At 38.9% G+C, this 19362-nt stretch overlaps 1 protein-coding gene across 1 annotated transcript in view; it reads left to right on the top strand.

The window, feature by feature from the left end:
• Positions 1-18948, top strand: part of LOC109930871 (protein kinase C epsilon type) — a 229968-nt gene extending 211020 nt beyond the window's left edge. The window contains exons 13-14 of the mRNA XM_048601242.1: positions 3671-3817; positions 16242-18948. Of these exons, the coding sequence (XP_048457199.1) occupies positions 3671-3817; positions 16242-16388 (294 nt within the window). The 3' untranslated portion in view covers positions 16389-18948. The remainder of the gene's footprint in view (positions 1-3670; positions 3818-16241) is intronic.
• The last annotated feature ends 414 nt before the right edge of the window (positions 18949-19362 follow it).

The raw sequence follows: 19362 nt of genomic DNA, 5'->3' as shown, positions 1-19362 counted from the left end.
GACGAGAGCGGGTCGGTGAGGCAGGCGAGAGCGGGTCGGTGAGGCAGACGAGTGCGGGTCGATGAGGCAGACGAGGGCGGGACGGAGAGGCAGACGAGAGCGGGTCGGTGAGGCAGACGACAGCGGGTCGGTGAGGCAGACGAGAGTAGGATGCTAGCAGCGGCATGGCGTGTGCTGGAAAGCCTGGAGTAGCCATTCATCACGATTATGGTTGATCATCCAACTCAATAGCCTGATCCTGCTTTTTCCTTTGATCCCATTCGCCCCAAGTGCTATATCTAGTCGTCTCTTGAGTACATTCAATATTTTAGCATCAACTACTTCCTGTGGTAATGAATTCCACAGGCTCACCACTTTTTGCGTGAAAAAATGTCTCCTCATCTCCGTCCTAAATCATCTGCCCCGAATCCTCATACTGTGACCCGTATTCTGGACACACCCACCATCGGGACCATCTTCACAGGTTTTAAAACAGTCATTTCTCCATTTCAACCTCACACAAAAATACAGAAAGTAAAAATACTGTCTTTACATCTGAATCTCACTATTTGTGTCTGGAATCATTTAACAGCTATACATTGCTGAAGTGAAACATGTCCAGTCGGTTGTATTTTAGTAGGTGACAAACTTACTCCTCGGATTCATTTTATGGCACCATGTATTGCTACTTGTATCATTCTGGCTCCAAGTGGCAAACCTGTTTTTTGTCATGAAAGCAATAAGAGTCCTTTTTCGGAAGATGTGATCATTTCTCTCTTTCCTATGTGAGCAAACATTGTGTTGTTTTGGTGACTTTGCAAAAGTTCAGTTGAACTACACACTGACAATTTTGTTTGGTTTTACACGTAATCCTCAGAGCCAAATGAAACCAAGGTTTAAGTGGATACTGCACTTTTCAGTTTGGGGGCACGTGATTGCAATGGTGGTCTAATTGTCTAATGAGACTGCTTTCAAAGCAATTTCTAAAGTCTTTATCAATCACACTTTTTTTTCCCAAAAGAGTTTTCTTGGGAGCATTACTGGCTTTTACTGATTCATTCACAATCCTACAATTAACAAAGTATGAGTTAATGTTACGCACAGAAGTTGCCACAGTAACGGCAGAGCGTCGAGTCTTGTAGCTTTTGTTGTCTAGCTTCTGTCGGTTGTATAGGTAAAGAACAGGAAGAGGCACTGGAACTAAGTAGACGACTGGGCAGATTTATTTTTGTATGCTAGCTGGGGATTTGAATTGGAAGGTTTGGTTTCCTAACATTGTGCAGCTTGACTTTTGATCTCAGATTACGACATACAATGTTGTCCATACTGTCTTTGAATAGCTTGGACAAAGAAAAGTAGCTAACTAATTTCTGAATTATGTAACAAACCCCTTTGCAGAAGTGACGAAATCACCATGTTCAAGAGGTGTAAACATATAGATTCAGATTTGTAATCTCCCTACATGAAATGAGTTACTAGTAATTATAGGAACTCCATCCCAATTCCACTTCAGGTATAACTCCCTATCAAATGCCACCCCCAGCTCCACCATCTGGGAGATTTTGCAGCCTGTGCTCAGCATTTCACTCAACAAGATCAGGAATTGAATAGACTTTTGTTTCAAACCTACATCCCTGAAATAATGTCAAGCCACAAAATGTTTAATAGAAAATGTATTTATAGTTGTGTAAGTGGAATTATGAAAGTTTTATCTAGCACAAAAAGGATTCTAAGTATTGGCTTGAAAAGTTTAAAAAAAATGACCACCAAACTAACTAACTAGCTATTTACATGTTGGTACATTGAAATCATCAGTTCAGCTTCATTGCGGCCTTCTAATATGTTTAATTTAAAATCACTTACGCTGGGAAGAAATGGTTGCTTTATATAGTTTGAAACATGTTCTATTGTGGAGGACTGTTGAATACAGAGGTACATGTGCTTCCTTTTCATGAGTAGGATGTGGGATTGACTCTAATCCATCTCGGGCAATGAAAGTCTTCTTTCTTTACCAGCGTTAAGGGTTCAACATAAAACTAATTTGGGACTGTCTCAACAAAGCTCTTAGTGGTTCAAATCTGTTGCATAAAGCTGACCATTGCTCAAAAATGAATCTGATCAAATCATTAGAATTGGAATTGGAAAATTCACAGATGCATCAGATGATCCCAAATCTAGCTAAATATTTATCTAACTTTGTCTTTAAGCCAACAGTTGAAGTTTATTCTCTGCATCCCTCCATGCCCTCTACCGTTCTTTCAAATTCACTGATATTGCTGGAGTACAATTTCCTGGATGCCTACAGTTCTTGTTTGAATGTTTGTTTGTGGGTGAGAGTGAGTGTTGGCAGCAAGTATGAGACATTATATATGAGACTGATTTTATCCATCACCAGCCATGGTTGCAGTCTTTTCACGTGGATCGCAAATTGTAGATCACCTAAAGGAAACTCATCATTTTTTTTTTCTGCACATTCTCTCCCTTTAGCCCAGTGATCATAAAGCAAATAGCCAGCACCCTGCTGAGACAGGCTGACCCAATACATGTTGTGAGTCATTTTACCACTTTTCATGTGATCACACAATAAAAACAGAAAATGCTGGAAAAACACATCAAGAGCCTTTGAACGCGACGTTAACTCTGTTTTCCTCTCCACAGATGCTGCCAGACTTGCCAAGTTATTGCAACATTGTCTGTTTTTATTTCAGATTTTCAGCATCCGCAGTACTTTGCTTTTATAAGATCACACACAATGGTTCACATAAAACAGCCCTTTGGCCTATTTAATATCACCATCTCAGAATACCAAACCTACTGCTTTCCCATTACAGCATCTGGTTATTTCCTAAACGAGTCAATTGTCTTGATTTCAATTATGCTTCCTGGTAATCCATTCCAACTGTCTACCACCCTCTATGTAAAGAAAAACTTCCTGGCATTTATTCTTTGAAAAGTTCCTGGTGGCCAAACATTATGAGGTTTGGAAACTTGTGATCCACAAGTTTCCGAAACTGAAGTGACCATCAGACTTAATGCTGAGCATACTTTTCTGAGAGCAGTTTTGGATATATTCTCATTGGATTATTTAGATTTAGGCTCATCATCACAAGTCCCAAATAATTATTCACTATTTGTTTGACCAGCCTTAACAAATAGCAGCCATTTCGACAATTCCAAACATCAATAAAATACCCTGATGTGTTTCGCCTTAAAATGATTGAAGAAAGTTTCCAATGCTAAATGCGATGTCTTTGAAGGCTTAACAAAACCTAATTCCTACAGGCATATTGTCCCCAGTAGTTTGCTGGAAAAGCTAATGAACAGAGAAGTCAGAACACTTGAACTGAGAACGCAGCATCTGTCAAGTAGATATACTAATCTGACTCCAAAGGTCTCACTTACTCATCCTTGCTGCCTCGCCCAAGCACATTCTAACGATGAACATGCATGTTTGCATTGATGTAGTGTCCTCAGTGTTATCGTTGACAATTTTTTAAATAAAAACTTGACATTCGCTGTAAAAGTTGATTTCAGACTGTGCAGTTGTCCTGTTGAATTTCTACATGTGTCCAGGAGCTACGTCATTTTTACTGTTGTTAAACAATTGAAAATTATTAGAAAATAGTCTACATTTTTCCAATGAAAATAACTTAAAAATCAAACATCTTGCGTTTTCCTGTTTTGATTTCAGTTTATGACGAAGAGCCCAAATAAACGCTTGGGTTGTGTTACATCACAAGGTGGGGAGGAGGCCATTAAACAGCACCCATTTTTCAAGGAAATTGATTGGGTGCTGCTGGAACAGAAGAAAATAAAACCTCCATTTAAACCAAGGATTGTAAGTACCATCATTCAGCAGTTTATTTACAGGGAATCACATGATAATCACAACAAAATAGTTGTTCATAATTATTCAGCAACTGGTTTTAGATTTATGACATGCGCCAGTTTGTTACAAGGTTAAAAAAAAAGCAACAGCCAGCATTCCAGAAATACAGTGTTTCTTGCCATCACAGATAGTAAGAATGCAGTATTATCATGGTCAAGGTACGTGCATTGCTCCTGTAAAAACATATCAGCAGGGCACACCCTAGTTGAGGGTGCTTTTTTTTGGATTAGCACTGTGGTCCTCTGAACATCAGAGGAAGGCTAGGATGGGCACAACAGAAATGTATAACAACAATTTATGTTTATTTAATACTTTAATATTATAAATGTGCCAAGTACTTTAGAGAAGCTCTTAACTGCAAAATTCGATACTGAAGCACATGTGGCAAAAATTACCACAGATGCCCAAAAAATGTAGTTAAGACGTAGGGTTTAAAATGGGTCTTAGATGAAGAAATAAAGGTCGAGAGTTGTAAATGTTTAGGGAGGGAATTCCAGTGCTTATGGCCCAAGCAGCTGACAGTGCAGCCACCAGTAGTGGCACAATTATCGTTAGGAATGCTCGAGAGCTAGTATTAGATAAATGCAGATATCTTGCAGGGTTGTAGAGCTGGAGAACATTACAGAGAGAAAGGGAGCACGCAGGACAATGCCATGGAGGAATTTTCAAAACAAGGATCTGAATTTTGGAACCAAGACATTGTTTGATGAAGAACCAGTGTAGATCATCGAGCACAGGTGTGAAAGTGAGTACAACTTATTCATGTAAGACATGGATGGCAAGTCTTTGGATGGCTTCAGGTTTATGGAGGAAGAATATGGGAGATCATTGAAGTGTTGAGTAGAATAGTTTAAAGACAACAAAAACATAAATGAAAGTTTCAGTAAGAGGTGAGCTGAGACTAATCTAATGATGACCGTGAATCCATTGTTGATTGTCGGAAAAAAACCATCTTTTTCACTAATGTCCTTTAGGGAAGGAAACTGCCATCCTTACCTGGTCTGGTCTATATGTGACTCCAGACCCACAGCAATGTGGTTGACTCTTAACTGCCATCTGGGCAATTAGGGATGGGCAATAAATATTGCCTAGTCAGTGACACCCTCATCCTGTCAATGAATAAAGGAAGAAAAAAGAGACAGAGACAATGTTGGATGGTATTACTGAGCTGTAAGTGGGTGCTCTTAGTGATAGTATGTCTACGCTGTCAGAAGTTCAAATAGAACAGCAAGGTTGTAAATGTGAATGGCTATTTTACTGCAGTAAATTTCTCTTCATCCAGTACTGGATGCCAGACAAGTATTTGGATAATTTAGATCAGTGGAGAATTCGAGGGAGGTGGTGGTTAAGTAGAGCTGGTGTTGTCCATGTATTTGTGAAAACTGAAGTTGTATTTTGAGAAGTTAGCCCCAAAGGACAGAATGTCGATGAAAAATAGGAAGGGATCAAAGGTAGATCCTTGGGGTATACCAGAGTTAATGATGCAGCAAGAAGAGAAGCCATTGCAAATGATACTTGGGAGTGAAATAAGCGAAGAATGGAACCCAGCAAGTCTAATCCTGCCAATTGGAAATCAGTGGAAATGTATTGGAGGAGGGTAGAGTGGTCAATCATGTTAAAGACTAAAGTCAGATCAAGAAGGTTGAGTAGCTGTTGATTAAAGTCACAGTTGCAAAGGACATCATTTGTGAATACAGTAAAATCTGTCTCGATACAATTTGAGGATGGAAATCTGATTTGACAAACTCAAAGATGGAGTTAAAGATAAAATGGACACAAGTTGGGAGGCAACAATATATTCAAGGACATTGGAGAGTAAGCAGAGGTTGTAAATGGGGTGTTACTTTACAAAGAAGATACTCCCCTGTTGTTTTTGAGGAGAGGGTTGATGATGGCAGATTTACAGTAGCACCACCTGTACACCTGAAGAGAGAAAAAACCATGGCCAGTTTGGCTGACATGGAGACCTGGAGGGGAAGTTGGACAGTGTGCGGTTGAGTGCACACAGGGTGAAGGAAGCAGAAAATGGGACTTTTAGAGAGTTCATGGGGCAGGGAGGGGGAGTGGAAATGGGAGAAAAACTAGAGAAAGAGGTGCATTTAGGGCTTGGGAAGTATAACATTTAAAAAATGGCCCGAGCGGTTGGTAGATGACCAGGAAATGTTGGGGGTGCATGTTCAAATGGTAACAATATTAGTGACAATGAGATCTCTTATTATGGGAGGTTAATATGGAGAAGACCGGGAAGAAGAGTTTAAAAAGATGGTTTGTAGTGGAGACAAGAAGCCAAACATTTCAGAATGTCCTAATGAGGAATTTTAGAGACCAGAGCAGAGCTAGATAGTGCAATCAATGGTCCAGTTGTATCTGGTGCTGAATAGCTAAAGCATTTGTGCTTCATATCCCTTCAAATCTGGATCTCCTCTGTTTAAGGGAGCAAAAGCAAGGATCCCACTGAGTGAATGACCACAGTGAGAAAGAGTAATGGTTGTACTGGGGGTGAGGGCATCAAATGTGGAAGTGAGGGTACAGTTGAGCAGGTCTGCATCAGATGTGGCTCTATAGTATCAATTTCATACATTTTCACAATTTTGAAAATGTTGGCCTCAACATAAATGTTATGAATGTTCTGAAAGCAATTTCACTTTTATTTACTAAAATATAAGTGCAAGATAAATTGTTACTAAGTATGGTGTGATCTATATCCTATTTCAGTATTTAATGGTAATATTGGAATCAACATAAAATGGCAGGCTTTTGCAAGTTGCAAGGGAGTTTCATTACTTGTGGACTCAATCTCAATGCTTTTAGCTATAATCTTTAAACAGATTGGGTGGAAGTGATGTTTCAGAGCACACTTGTTCATAACCAGAGTTTCTCACCTGCAGGCTCCATCTGACACACCCGTTAGGGGTTAGAAACAATGTTCCCACACAATTTCTGACAATACCCCTGTATGACTGAACAGTCTAGGGTCTATGGGACGAGGTCTGAGTGACTGACTGCCTAATTTTTCCTTCTTTGTTAAGGAAGTTGTAGCTTCAGAATGGTGCCTCTCTAAATCAGAGGTGGGTTGCAGTAATTGAACTTTGTGTTATATCAGCATTCTCACTGTACATTCTTCAGAAATGATAAGCAACGCAGTTTGATGCACAAACACGATCAGATAAATCTCTAAAGTTTTCAGTTTACTGTTGTGACATGAGTAACTATTTTCTATTTGTTTCAGTGTCATAATACAGTTCATTGCTTTTCATATCAGTCGGTTTATGATCAAGAATGAATCTTTTTAGTGGTTTGTCCTTGACAACATTGCATGCTTGTATTGGGGTATAGCTAATGTGCATCTTCCTGTTCAATCTTATCATCAAGTTTTAATTACTAGATGAAAATGGCACTCAGTAGAGCATATACATCACCCATGCTGTTTTAACTCAATGTTATTATAACTGTATGGCTCTTTTGTGAGGCTTCCCCCTGCCTGGTTGGTGGTCTATAATTACAAAGGTGAAAAAAAAAAGAAATTTTATTATTAAGAGCTTCATTCTCACTGAAAAGGCTTTAGGCCAATCCACATCAACAACCTGCTCTGAAAACTCTGCTCACATATTGACAGCTATGACAAATTTCATCACAGCAGTTGAGATGATCCATAGCATTCTGTTTAAAACAATCTACAGCCATTGTGAAACAACCAACAAGATTAACGTAAAACAGCCCACAACATTGTAAGTGAGAAAGCAAATTCATCCTTTCTTTCAATGTCAACCAATCCTTTAAAAAATTCAATATTCCAAATCTGAAACTATATCTTCACCAATAACCAATTAGTTTGTCCTTGTGTCACTTGCAATCTGTATGCCAGGTTTTGACATCCATCCATTAGCTTTAATATAACACTTAATTGAGTTAATATAACACTTTTGTTTTCATGTGGGACATAAAGAGACTAAGGGCCAAATCTTCCAACCACAAATCAGATGGACCATGTCCCACCTCCTCATCTTTTGTTTATAACATGAGTTCAGCATTCAACATCATATCGCCAGTTATTCACAATGTGGAAGGTTGGCAGATGGAAAAATCAGTAGCCTCCCTGGCATTTTATAAAGTTTGTTGAAGGGTGGCTAGCTGTAATTTTCCATTACCCATTCCATTTCTCAGTAGCTGCAGGAACATAAACACTGGAAGTGTCAGTTTGAAGAGGCAGCAGAGGGCAATGAAAAACTTGCAAAGAAGACCATGTCTACATGTAACAGCAGAGACTGCTGCTGAAGGTGGCAGTTGTTTGATGTTAGTTGGGTGTATTTCTTCAGTTTTATAGAAAGACATTGCAAATATGAAGAGAGAGTGAGTCGGACGGGGAACTGGAGACAAGGCTATACTGGAGGGTGAGGTCTCCCAGAGAAAAACAGGAGATTACTGTGCCCCATGCAGCTGTGTATGCTGGAGGATACTCTTCCTGTGAGAAGGAAATGAAGAGATGGGGATAGGGAAGGCCAGATGTCCAGAGCTGCTGCTTTGCAGGGGTCAAAATAAGACAGACAATACCAGCAGTCAGTCCACAGAAGGAGAAGGCATTACCCGCCCCAGAGAGTCAATTACCTTCAACTCCCAGAGTGGCAGGGTCTTCGCAGACAGTATATATTTGCCATTCAATAAAGATAGTGATAATTGCAGTGTTTAAGTGAACAAATCACTTATCTTCTCACAACCAATAATGTTATTCAGGCCAAAAGGGCCAAAGACTTTGCACATATTGCTGTAGTCACTACCAGGGGATGGCTATCAAAATGCTACCAGGCCACTCAAGGGCATTTGTCAATTGTAATGACTTCATTTCATCAATTTACAACTTGTATATGGCCATTATTATGTCAGTGTGGATCCAAGCCAGAAGGAAATGAGAACACCTTCCTTTGTTCGTAGGTTCTATTGACTGCTCAGTCTTATAGCTCTCTCCACTCCTTCATATTTCTTCTTTTATACCCAGAATGCTATCACACACAACTGGGCGACTTTCTCACCACGAAATCGTTGTGACTTTGTTTTAAACTGCTAACCACCACCAGTAATCATCCATACAGCCAATTAAATATCTATAAGCAAAGCCCATTGTGGGTAATGCAAACCATCAAAGCGAGGGGGAGGTAGGGAGAGAGGAAAGGGGCTAAATCAGCCTTGAGGAATGCATACTAACTGATTGGTTGCCATGCTATTCAATTAGTGTTTTCCCATCACTACCTGTGATGCTACCTGGACGTTCCCACATTTTCTGACCTTCTCTTTGATAGTAAGCCATGCTCCTGTATTAAAGTGTAATTCTGACAGGCTCATATGATACCAATTTTCTGTTAAACATCAACCTTCATGCATGCCCTTCTGCCTACATACAGTGCATTCAAGTGCTCTGAAAAAGTGGAGCTAATTGTAATCCTTTCACAAGCTGGGTGACGATCACCAAAGGAATTTTTGGCTTCCTCCCAAAAACCAATTGATGTAGGCTGTAATCCCCAATCATTTACAGTGAATCCTTCACATGTTCTTCCCATGAGGGAGCAGATGTTAATTTACTATTTGGCTGCTTCACTAGCATTTTCTGAAACACCGCATATATTCCCACATGATTTCTTAAATACATTTCTTACTGTGCTGTCATGTTCATCATCACAATCTTCATATTTTCACACATATTCTGAAATTCATTGTCACCAAATTCTTCATGTTGTCAGGTAGGAACTGTGAATCCATTCCCTACCCATTTCTCCATTACCCTGACTATTATTATTTCTTTCTCTTTATTATATATTAATTGTACACTGACTAAATCTAGTTGCCATGTTTACAAGTATAAGATGAAAATGTTGTTTTCCTTATCCCATGCCTTGAAGTTGATTGCTATAACTGTGTTAGGGTCTCTTGTGAATGGTGGACTCACTATAGGCTCTGATATTCTTTACATATATCACATTTTCCCTGATCTCTTCTATAAGTTTAGTGTGCACATCATACCTTGTTCGTACACCTTTTAGCAGGATTTTTAATGAGTGAGAACATGGATGAGAAAACTGCTGATGTAATTTTGAGATAATTGGCCTATTTTTCCTTTAAATTCCAATCTCCTGATGTTAATAACACCTGCTTAATATTTTAATTAGAAAAGTTAGCTCTGCTTAAGAGAGTACAGCGTATCCAGAATCTGTAAACTGTTCATTCACTAACTTTCCAAAAGCAAGTGTCTCATGAAGTTCCATATTTTTTTTCATTGAACATTTTTTCAAGAATGGCCTGCTTACTAGTCAGAGTACTTTATGTGGCACTATGCCTGTGCTAACATCGTGGTTTACGCCAGCTATGTTACTGGGAATTACCACTGTCTTTAGTGATTTTAGCATGTGATCATCCCAAACCTGAAGCAGGTAGGACTCTCAAATTCTTCAACTTTACTTTGAACCTTATCATCTGAAAGAATCTAGGAAACATTTTAACAAATCCGCTCTACAGACTGTGGATGTGCAGCCACTGTCCAACACAATGTGGCTGAATGTTTGGGCTGCACTCCTTGTTCCTAGTATAATTCTTACTGCCTGATCAGTACTGTTTTCTTCACCTACTATAAGTGTCAAGAGTATTCATAAAAATCTTTCTATTCCATTTAGCACAACTCATTGTATTACGGTATCTTGAGTTGCACCTAAAATGCTCATTCACCAAACCCTGGGCATTCCTGGGGTTCATTCTTCTGTTACCACTCCTCAAATATTGTTGTCTGTTACAATTGTCAGAGGTATCTCTGTCCTCTTTCATTTTAGATATGATTCTCTTTTCATTTTGATGTTTTTGACCTGTATCTGGGTTGTCTCACATTGCTGCTACAACTGAATCCTCCCTTCTTTTTTGTGACTGCTGAATGTCCCATTGGAGCCATGACGACCACTGGGAATTAATTCCTTCCCAGGAATGTTTTTTAAGGCCTGGACATCAGGTGAAAAACATATTTCTTTCTGAATATAAAACTCCTGTTAATTCTCAGAGTCTTTCCATGTTTGACATCTTTGCACAGTTTGACAATTTACTGTCATTGAATTTGGAATCTTCAAATAGAATTTTTGCAATTGTGCGTTTAGTCTGTTAAATTCTGTTATTTAATCTTTTATTGAACATACTGAAATAACTCGCCAGAGGCTGGTATCCTGTCACCAAGTCACCCTTTATTTACATGTGGAGAGTCCTTGATACTGATCCAGCTCCCTCAGAGTGAACAGAACCTTTGACACTCCTGTTTATATCTGTCAGCCAGGGCTCCCTGATTGGACCAGATTAACAGCCCCAATCAGGGAACTCATATTCTATGAGGTCCAACTGGCTGACCTCGTTACAATCACTACACATACAACTCGATTTTTAAATGTATCAAAGTCTCACCATACGTCATATGTTTTTAATGGGCAATATTTTGTATAATTTTTGTAGTCAGTTTTAATAGATTAAAATAACTGTGAAAGAATATTGCTTTCCCAAAAATATTTGCATTCACTAAGGTAAAATAATCTATATTCAATTGAAAAGCATAAAACATCAAACTAATTTACTACTTGTAGCTCTTAACAACTGATATTTCAAAATTCACAGTCAGAGTACAGCAACTATCCTTGGCGAAGAATTTTACTGTCCCCTATGAATAGCTTTGTGGTGGGGGGATGACAATAGAATTTTCCAGTTCTTGTTCCACCGCTCTCCTATCTACCCGGACCTGCACGCAAATTTATAGGTGACAGATAAGGCCTGAGTCTGCCTGCCCACCTTTTTGCCATCTGAGATCTATAGTTAGCAATCAGTGACCGCCGAAAGGCTGGATCCCACCAACCTCAATTTTGAGATTTGCAGAGAATATTCAAGAGCAGCGGAAGCCTGGCGAGTTACTCTCCTCTACCCTGCCAGGTTTCTGGCAGGAAGTAGTGACCATCGTCCTCAATGGCAATCTTTCCTCATGGGCATACCCCGTGGCCCACTCTCACCAATGCCTGCCTCTCATTGGTGCTGTTTCTTCTGATGCCCGTAATACCTGGTTTCTCCATCAAAACCCACACCCTGTCTTGCTTATCTCCCCCCGCCTCATCTTGCCATGATCATTGAGCTTTCCTTGTCCTGGGCCATTGAAGCTGAGGACTGTATGCAATACCAATTCCAGTCACTAAACGTACTGGTGCTGCAGGACCACAAAGCTGCTGGCCAATCGGACTATTAAGGTAACAAGTCCCCTTGCCAGCCAATTGACTCTTAAGTAGCGGGGAAGGAAAGCCCACCATCTGAAAAACCATACACATAATTTCAGAAGCTCTGGAGCTTTGGAAAATCCCCCAAAGACAACACATACCTGCAGTCATGTTACTTCAGCATAACAAAACAATTTGGACATGATATTCATCATGTCAAGATCAGCTAGTAAGGTCCAGAATTTATTTCAATTGAGCAATTCAACAATAAAGGAAAACTTCCTTATTGCATTTTAATTAAATGTGTTATTTGAAAAGGAAAACATTTTGAGGTATATTTGTATCCTATGTAAAACCTTTCATTAAAGAGTTGTGGTCAAGGTAGAAGAAATTGGGTAATTTACATTGTTTAAAACTAAGAAGAATCTTGTTGCTATATATAGATATTCACAGTGAAATTCTCTTTCCATGTTTCATAATACTCTGCATCTGTTGTGCATAATGATGTAAACTCTTTGCCACAAAACTGATTCAAAATTATTTCAAAATTTGACAAACCAGTTAATCATCTTGGAAATTGTTGCAATACTATTGGACAATAATGCTGAATTTCTTTCATTTGGCTTGATTAAATAATACCTCTGGTAACTGAATGCTGCACGTTGAGTAACAGTTGTTAAACCAAAATGCAGTTACAGTCAATGTAGGGTTCTACATACGTTGACCTTGATGGGAGAGTTTTTCAAAAGCAGTTTATTATGTGAGGAGTGACTTTTTTGCCAAAATTCATTTCTCTTGTTGACAGAAAATATTGGAAACATATAGCGCTTCACCAAGATACCACTCCTCAATGAGTAATAAGCTGTATAGAGCGCAATACAGTCAGAGGTGCTCCTGTTATTTTCAAAACTGATACCTTTGAACAAACTGCAGCTTGATGAAAGTTGACTTCTAACATAACCAACATTCTTTTTAGAGGAGTAACTGTCACCCTATATGCACATTTCTGTAACAATACAGTCAACTATTGTAGCGATCCAAGTAAGAATGATTTCTCCAGCATTGATAACAAAATACTTTCTCTCTCAAAGCATCTGGGTGTAGAGCAGAGGGTTGCTCTTGCATACCCCTAGTGGACAATTCAAAATACCAACGGATATCAGGCTTGAGGTGCAGTTCTTGTCAGACCCGCTGACACAGCAATCTAGGGAAGAAAAATTCACAACCATGTAAAACTCACTTACTTATGCAGGGCTGCTGGGAAAAAGTTTGATTTTGTTCAATTGAAGGCTTTTGCCTCAAGACTCCACATTGCTTCCCTCACAGTATGGCTCAAATGGTGGAGGAAGGCTTCAGTGAGTCTGATGATGCATGGCTCATGCTGCCTGCATTTCGCTTAAAGCCAGTCAGGAAATCTGAACTGTTCACCTTACTGTGTTCACTCGTTGAATCTTCACAGAAGTCACTGACATACTCAGATCTTTAGGGAGGGGCTTATCAAAACCACAAACTTGCTGCTGCATTTGGATAACAAATTAAAATGACCAACTTTAATGAAAAACAGCCCTCCTACTCTTGCCTGCCAGGATGGGTGAGAAGCTGATGGGACATCCACCTATCCTATTTTAGATGTCTACTCCCCACTGTAGGCATCGGGTTGGGGTGGGCTGTAAAATCCAGTCCAGCATTTCAGGTCTTGATATTACATCAGACATGGAGGCTATCAAAGGTTTAACAACTTATAAGCAATCACAGAGCCCGGGCAATGAGAGGCTAATGTTAGGAGAATGCATAATGGGGATTGTGTGAAGGATTGGAATGATTAAGTGTCAGCTGGGCCAATGGTGCAGTCAAAAGGGGATAGTAATGGATCAAGTGTAACAAAAGATGACATCAGAGGAACTCCTAATGGCAATGACAGATTGTTTGGGGTCAGGGTTGCATGGAAAATATCGCAAGAAGACAAAGGTTCTGATGGGATGGAAATGTGGGTAGAGTCCAGTGATATAGATCAGTCTGTCCACCCCGACCACCACCTCCCACCTCTTCAACTCACGGGGACTATGGTGCAGTCATCCACCACTACCTGGGTCTCGCTGTCCAAGAGAATGATTACCCTTTAAGTTATTGAACAGTATTATAGCCAACAAGCTGTAATGTTCCTAACATAAAGATGAGATGCTCTTCCTCAAGTTTGCATTGAATATCATTGAAATTGGAAGTCAAGGACAGAGAATACAAATTAAAATTTCAAATTAAAGTGGCAAAATGCAGACACATAGATTGTGGACTCAGTGGTGGTGTTCACCAAAATGATACTAACTCAGAGGGAGTACAGGTGAAGTATTGTTAAACCTGCCAGCAGTATTGGCATCCTTGGATGTTGGGTAGAGAGGAGGTGAAGTAATAATGTTGCATTTTCTGCACTTTCATGGGTAAGTGCTGTGGAAAGGAGAGAAATGTTGTGGGTGATTGAGGAATGGATCATTGTGTTGTAAATGAATTGATCTCTTGAGAATGCTAAATAGAGACGAGGGAAGAAGTTATGTTTACTGATGGCATCTTGCTTGAGATGGCAGAAATGGAAGAGTAAAGCTAATGAATGTAGAGACTGGTGGGGTAGAGGCTGACTACAATGGCAAGCCTGTGTGATTCTGGGAGATAGCAGAAAGGGTGAGGACAGATGCACAAGAAATGGTAAGGCCCCTGTTCAAGGCCCTATCAACTGCAGTGGCCACTTGTAAATGTCAAACCTAGAAATGTCTGGCCAATACTTTTTGATTTATTGCAACAGCTACTATTTCAAACTATCCTGGTGCTCTGCAATTAGTGCATTGACCTTTCAATTAAAGAAAAAGCTTTCTCTTTAAAAAAAAATGTCAATGTACTTTTGCTGTAGTTGAATTAACTGAAATGTGCATTATAAAATGCGAGGCAAAGCAACTAAAATAATGACAAAGCTGATGTCTAAGTGCAGAGGTTGCATACAAAATTGGGTAACCATGAGCCATTGGCTACACAGAATGAATCTGATTTGAAGAAGTTCACATCAAAGGCAGAAAGGCTTCTAAGTGCGCACTTTGTGGTTTGGATGGCTCGTCCAACCAGCTTGTGCAGCTTTTCCGTTTCCGACTAGTCTGATGTTCGGGTACACACTAATTATAGGATGGTGCCTGTCTGGGAGAATCTTGCCTGACATCTGCATTGAGGTTTCAGAAAAGTTCTTGAGAAAGGTAATGAAGAGGGCAATGGTGTGTGGTTTAACCACAGTGACCCCGTGCCAAGTTATTTTTCTACATGCGACCACAACGGTAACTGACGATTTTGATGCCTGATAGTGCTCCGAAACCGTGAAAAATGTCATGAACTTTCAGATGTATGTGGGTTACATTCACACGCACTCACAAATATATAAATATACAAAATGTGTATCCACTGTTATGTATAGCTACTGAACTTAAAAAGCTGATTAACAGCACAAAGGTAAGAGTCTGCCACATATTTAATTTTAGAAGACACTCGACTGATAGACCTGGATGGCAACATTCGGTTTTAAAACACAATGCTTCCACTAACAATACAGAGCAGATGCAATCTAAAATATAACCAGCACAGCATTCTAGTCTAGTGCATAGCTAATAAAATTAAAACATTTGTGAGCAACAATAATAAATATAAATTTTATTCAAGAGAATTTTTACACAAGGAGTAACTTGTATAGAACCTTGAACAATTTAAACTTCATTAGAATGTTTCTGAATAGTATTTGTCATTTTGAGGAAAGAATGGTTTTCAGATGATCAGAAGCGCTGAAAGAAAGAATTATTTCTACGTGAAATTCATCGGGGCACTAAGAAGAAAAAGCAATAATTGTAACTTAATAGAGTGAAGGTTGAAGGTAATTTCTGTTGAAGTAATAGATTGATGTCTTCTTTAGCCAACGTGATGAGATGAATGGCTTCCTGTGCCACACATATTTCAATGTTAATGTCAGCAGAAGCTGTTGTTGCATATTATTTCCATTGTTACCTATATTGCATAGCTTATTTTCAAGCCTTTCGAATCACATATACATTGGTTCCTCTAGTGCCGTTATATCAAATTCCAATGCAATTGTTATCTCCTTTTCTTAAATGACTCTCATTATTCTCCTTTAGAAAACCAAAAGGGATGTGAATAACTTCGACCAAGACTTCACACGTGAGGAACCTGTGTTGACACTGGTGGATGATGCTATCGTTAGGCAGATAAACCAAGATGAATTTAAGGGTTTCTCTTATTTTGGTGAAGAGTCAATAGCCTAAGACGTTATCCTGGTGCTGCCACTAGATGCCATTGCCATGCAATGGCCCAAGAAATCCAGCAAGTCATTAGGATCGAGTTTTTTTTAGTATGGTGTAGTACCTGCGTTTCCCTGCAGTAATACATGTGTACGTTTCTACCTTGTTTCCATTTTTCTGCTTTAAATTAATGCACTCCAGAGTTTTTGTTTTGTTATTTCTATTTAAAATAAAAGTCAATTTGCTCTTATTTTAAGCCCTTTGCTACATCTGGGCTTTTCAGAGGAGACGTGTGTGTAATACAAACAGTATTAAATGTACTGTTATATTTGTAGTACTGCAGGTTCATTCCTTTTTAGCAGGAACTCCGGTACAGGGAAGTGGAACAACCATGCAACAAAGGCTCATGAAACAGAACTACATACCAGAGGCCGAGATAGAAATAGAAGCTGAGGAAAGTCGACCAGTTGGCCAGCATGTCTCGTCAATCAGTTGATTATTCTGTGGGCATGGAAATTGCTCAGGTCTCAGAAAGTGTTACTGAGTGGTTTATTTAGTTATTTTATCTTTTTGTGGAGATGTTACACTGTTTTAAGTTGTCACTCTTTAGTGCAATTTCTAGTGAATTAGGTCATTTGAAATTACATCACACATTTGAGTGTTACCCAGCCTAGAAAAATTCTCAACCAAGTATATTGCGAGTCACTGATGATTAATGTGCTCACCTAGTTTACTACTCAGTTCTTTTGGGACAGTCCTACAACTTACAGTGTAATATTTTACTGTAACTTAGATCTTGAACAATCACATTGCACTGAATTGCAGGCTTATGTCACAACCAATGCTCATCACCAAGACCAGAGTTGTTTGAATTATTTGTTTTAGTAGTGTGTTATTTTGGCACATTTCAGAAATCCTTATTTATACTACTGTCCCTTATCTGTACTATATTTTCAAGTGTGTATCTTATTTTTTAAAAAAAACATAGAGACTATGAAATTTTGAGCATTATACCTAGACATAATAGAGGACTGACGATCAAATCACACAAAAACTGACAAGATATATGATGATGTACATTGTTTAACCTTTTATGAGTTATCTGATGATAAATTGTGGCTGTGGTTGAGGAACTGATCATGTACACACAATCAAACAGTTTGAGCAGGTCAGGTCTAGTTGTATTCTATTTTAGTGTTTTGTGTGTGAGTGTGTGTGTATGCATATATGTGTGGATGTGTGTACGCATGCATGTGTGTGTGTGGATGTGGGTGTGGGTGTCCTAAAGTCACTTAGAATTTTACTGGACTGGTTTCCCAGTCACTGGGATCCACATTATCTGATGCACCTGGATTGCCAGATGCACAGGAATACTTGTGAGTAGCAAAGAAGCACTAAAAAAGGCTCTTTGCTTTTTGTACAGGCAAGAAGTTGTAAATACTGTTTGCTGCAAAGCCTGTGGAGTTCATTGAACAGTATCAACTGCTGCATGTTCAGGCATATTATATATATTATAAATATATATATATATATTAGTAATTGAGAAAAGTAATTAATGATAATGTCCATGTGCAATACTCTGTATGTGTATTTGTTCAAGTTGTTGTCTAACGAGTCGAGTTTTTTTGTCCTATGTCATAACCTTGTATTAAGCTATACTGGACCCCTTGTACAGTCCTTCAAACTGTATTAAGGGTGTTATTAAAAAAATTAGGATGGAAATTACTGCAGACATTTGCAATGTTGTAACAGTTACTCTCTGAAAGCAAGGTTTTTTAGAATGAGTCGAAGGGCATTTTTGATTATTTATGTGATGCGAAAGACATAAAAGTTAGAATATTTTTTTCTTTAACAGTACATTCCTCAAGCTTCTACAGATTCATTCTTCAATCTTCTGTGTTAAGCATGATGGTATTACTGATATAGATCAGGCCTCAAACTTAAACACACTTGTGTTTGGTTTATACAGCATATGACAACTAAAACAGATAGTCAGGTTGGTTCAGTGTGAAATCTTTGCATGGACAGGTGTTCCTCCATTATCAATTTTTGCCTGTCTTACCATTTATTATTAGTTTACATTCACAGAAAAACGTGTTACCTTTTTGCTTGATTGTTACAATTTTTTTTCTCTCTTAAACGTGAATGCACTGTAGCACAGCTTCCCTGTCTGTGGTTGGATCTTCCCCTTTCCTGTTTCTGCCTGCTTAGAACACATGAATGCAAAAAAAGGTGACAGTATCCCTGTCTCCTTGCTTCTCTTTCCTCTATCTTTTTTACATAGAAGAAAAGTATCGCATGTCTGCTTTATGGAGAGTGATAAAAGGTTTGCTCCAAAAACAAGGCTAAGAAATTACCTCTTTTTAACTTAAACAATGTACAATACATGAGTCTGGCTGAATCAAAATGTTTTAAGTTTAGTTTCTGTTTTTTTTTGTGATTCTTTGTTTGTACAAAAGGTATTTTCTTCATGGATGTATTTTACATTTTCTGCCATCATTAGTGTTATTTCATTGTAAACATTATTACTGTGTGCCAAATGTACTGTATTCAACAGGACGTGAATGTGTACTGTTTGTTTTAAAACCCAACAATTAAAAAACTACAATGTTGAGACAAGGTTTGTTGGATTTCTTTCTGAGTTATACAGTTTATAGCAAAATCATTGAATTATTTAATATTTAATTTACTTTTTATGCATGTCTTTGTCAGCTGATGGCATTTCACCTTGGAAATGCTTTGTAAATGATAAATGCAAAGTCTTGATGATCTTCTCCAGTATCACCGCCATCTGCAAGTTTCCCTCCAGCCCACTCACCACCCAGAGTTGGAAATATATTGGTGTTACCTCAGTGTCACTGGGTCCAAGTCCTGGATCCCCTCCCTAACCACATTGGGGGCTATACCCACAGCATATGGAATGTCGCTGTTGAAAAAGACAGCTCATCACCACCTTCACACTGGGCATGGGATGAGCAATAAATGCTGACCCAGCCCG

The sequence above is a fragment of the Rhincodon typus genome, chromosome 9 (genome assembly GCF_021869965.1).
Source record: "Rhincodon typus isolate 14 chromosome 9, sRhiTyp1.1, whole genome shotgun sequence".
NCBI classification, from domain to species: Eukaryota; Metazoa; Chordata; class Chondrichthyes; order Orectolobiformes; family Rhincodontidae; genus Rhincodon; species Rhincodon typus.
This window is presented reverse-complemented; position numbering and strand designations above follow the sequence as displayed.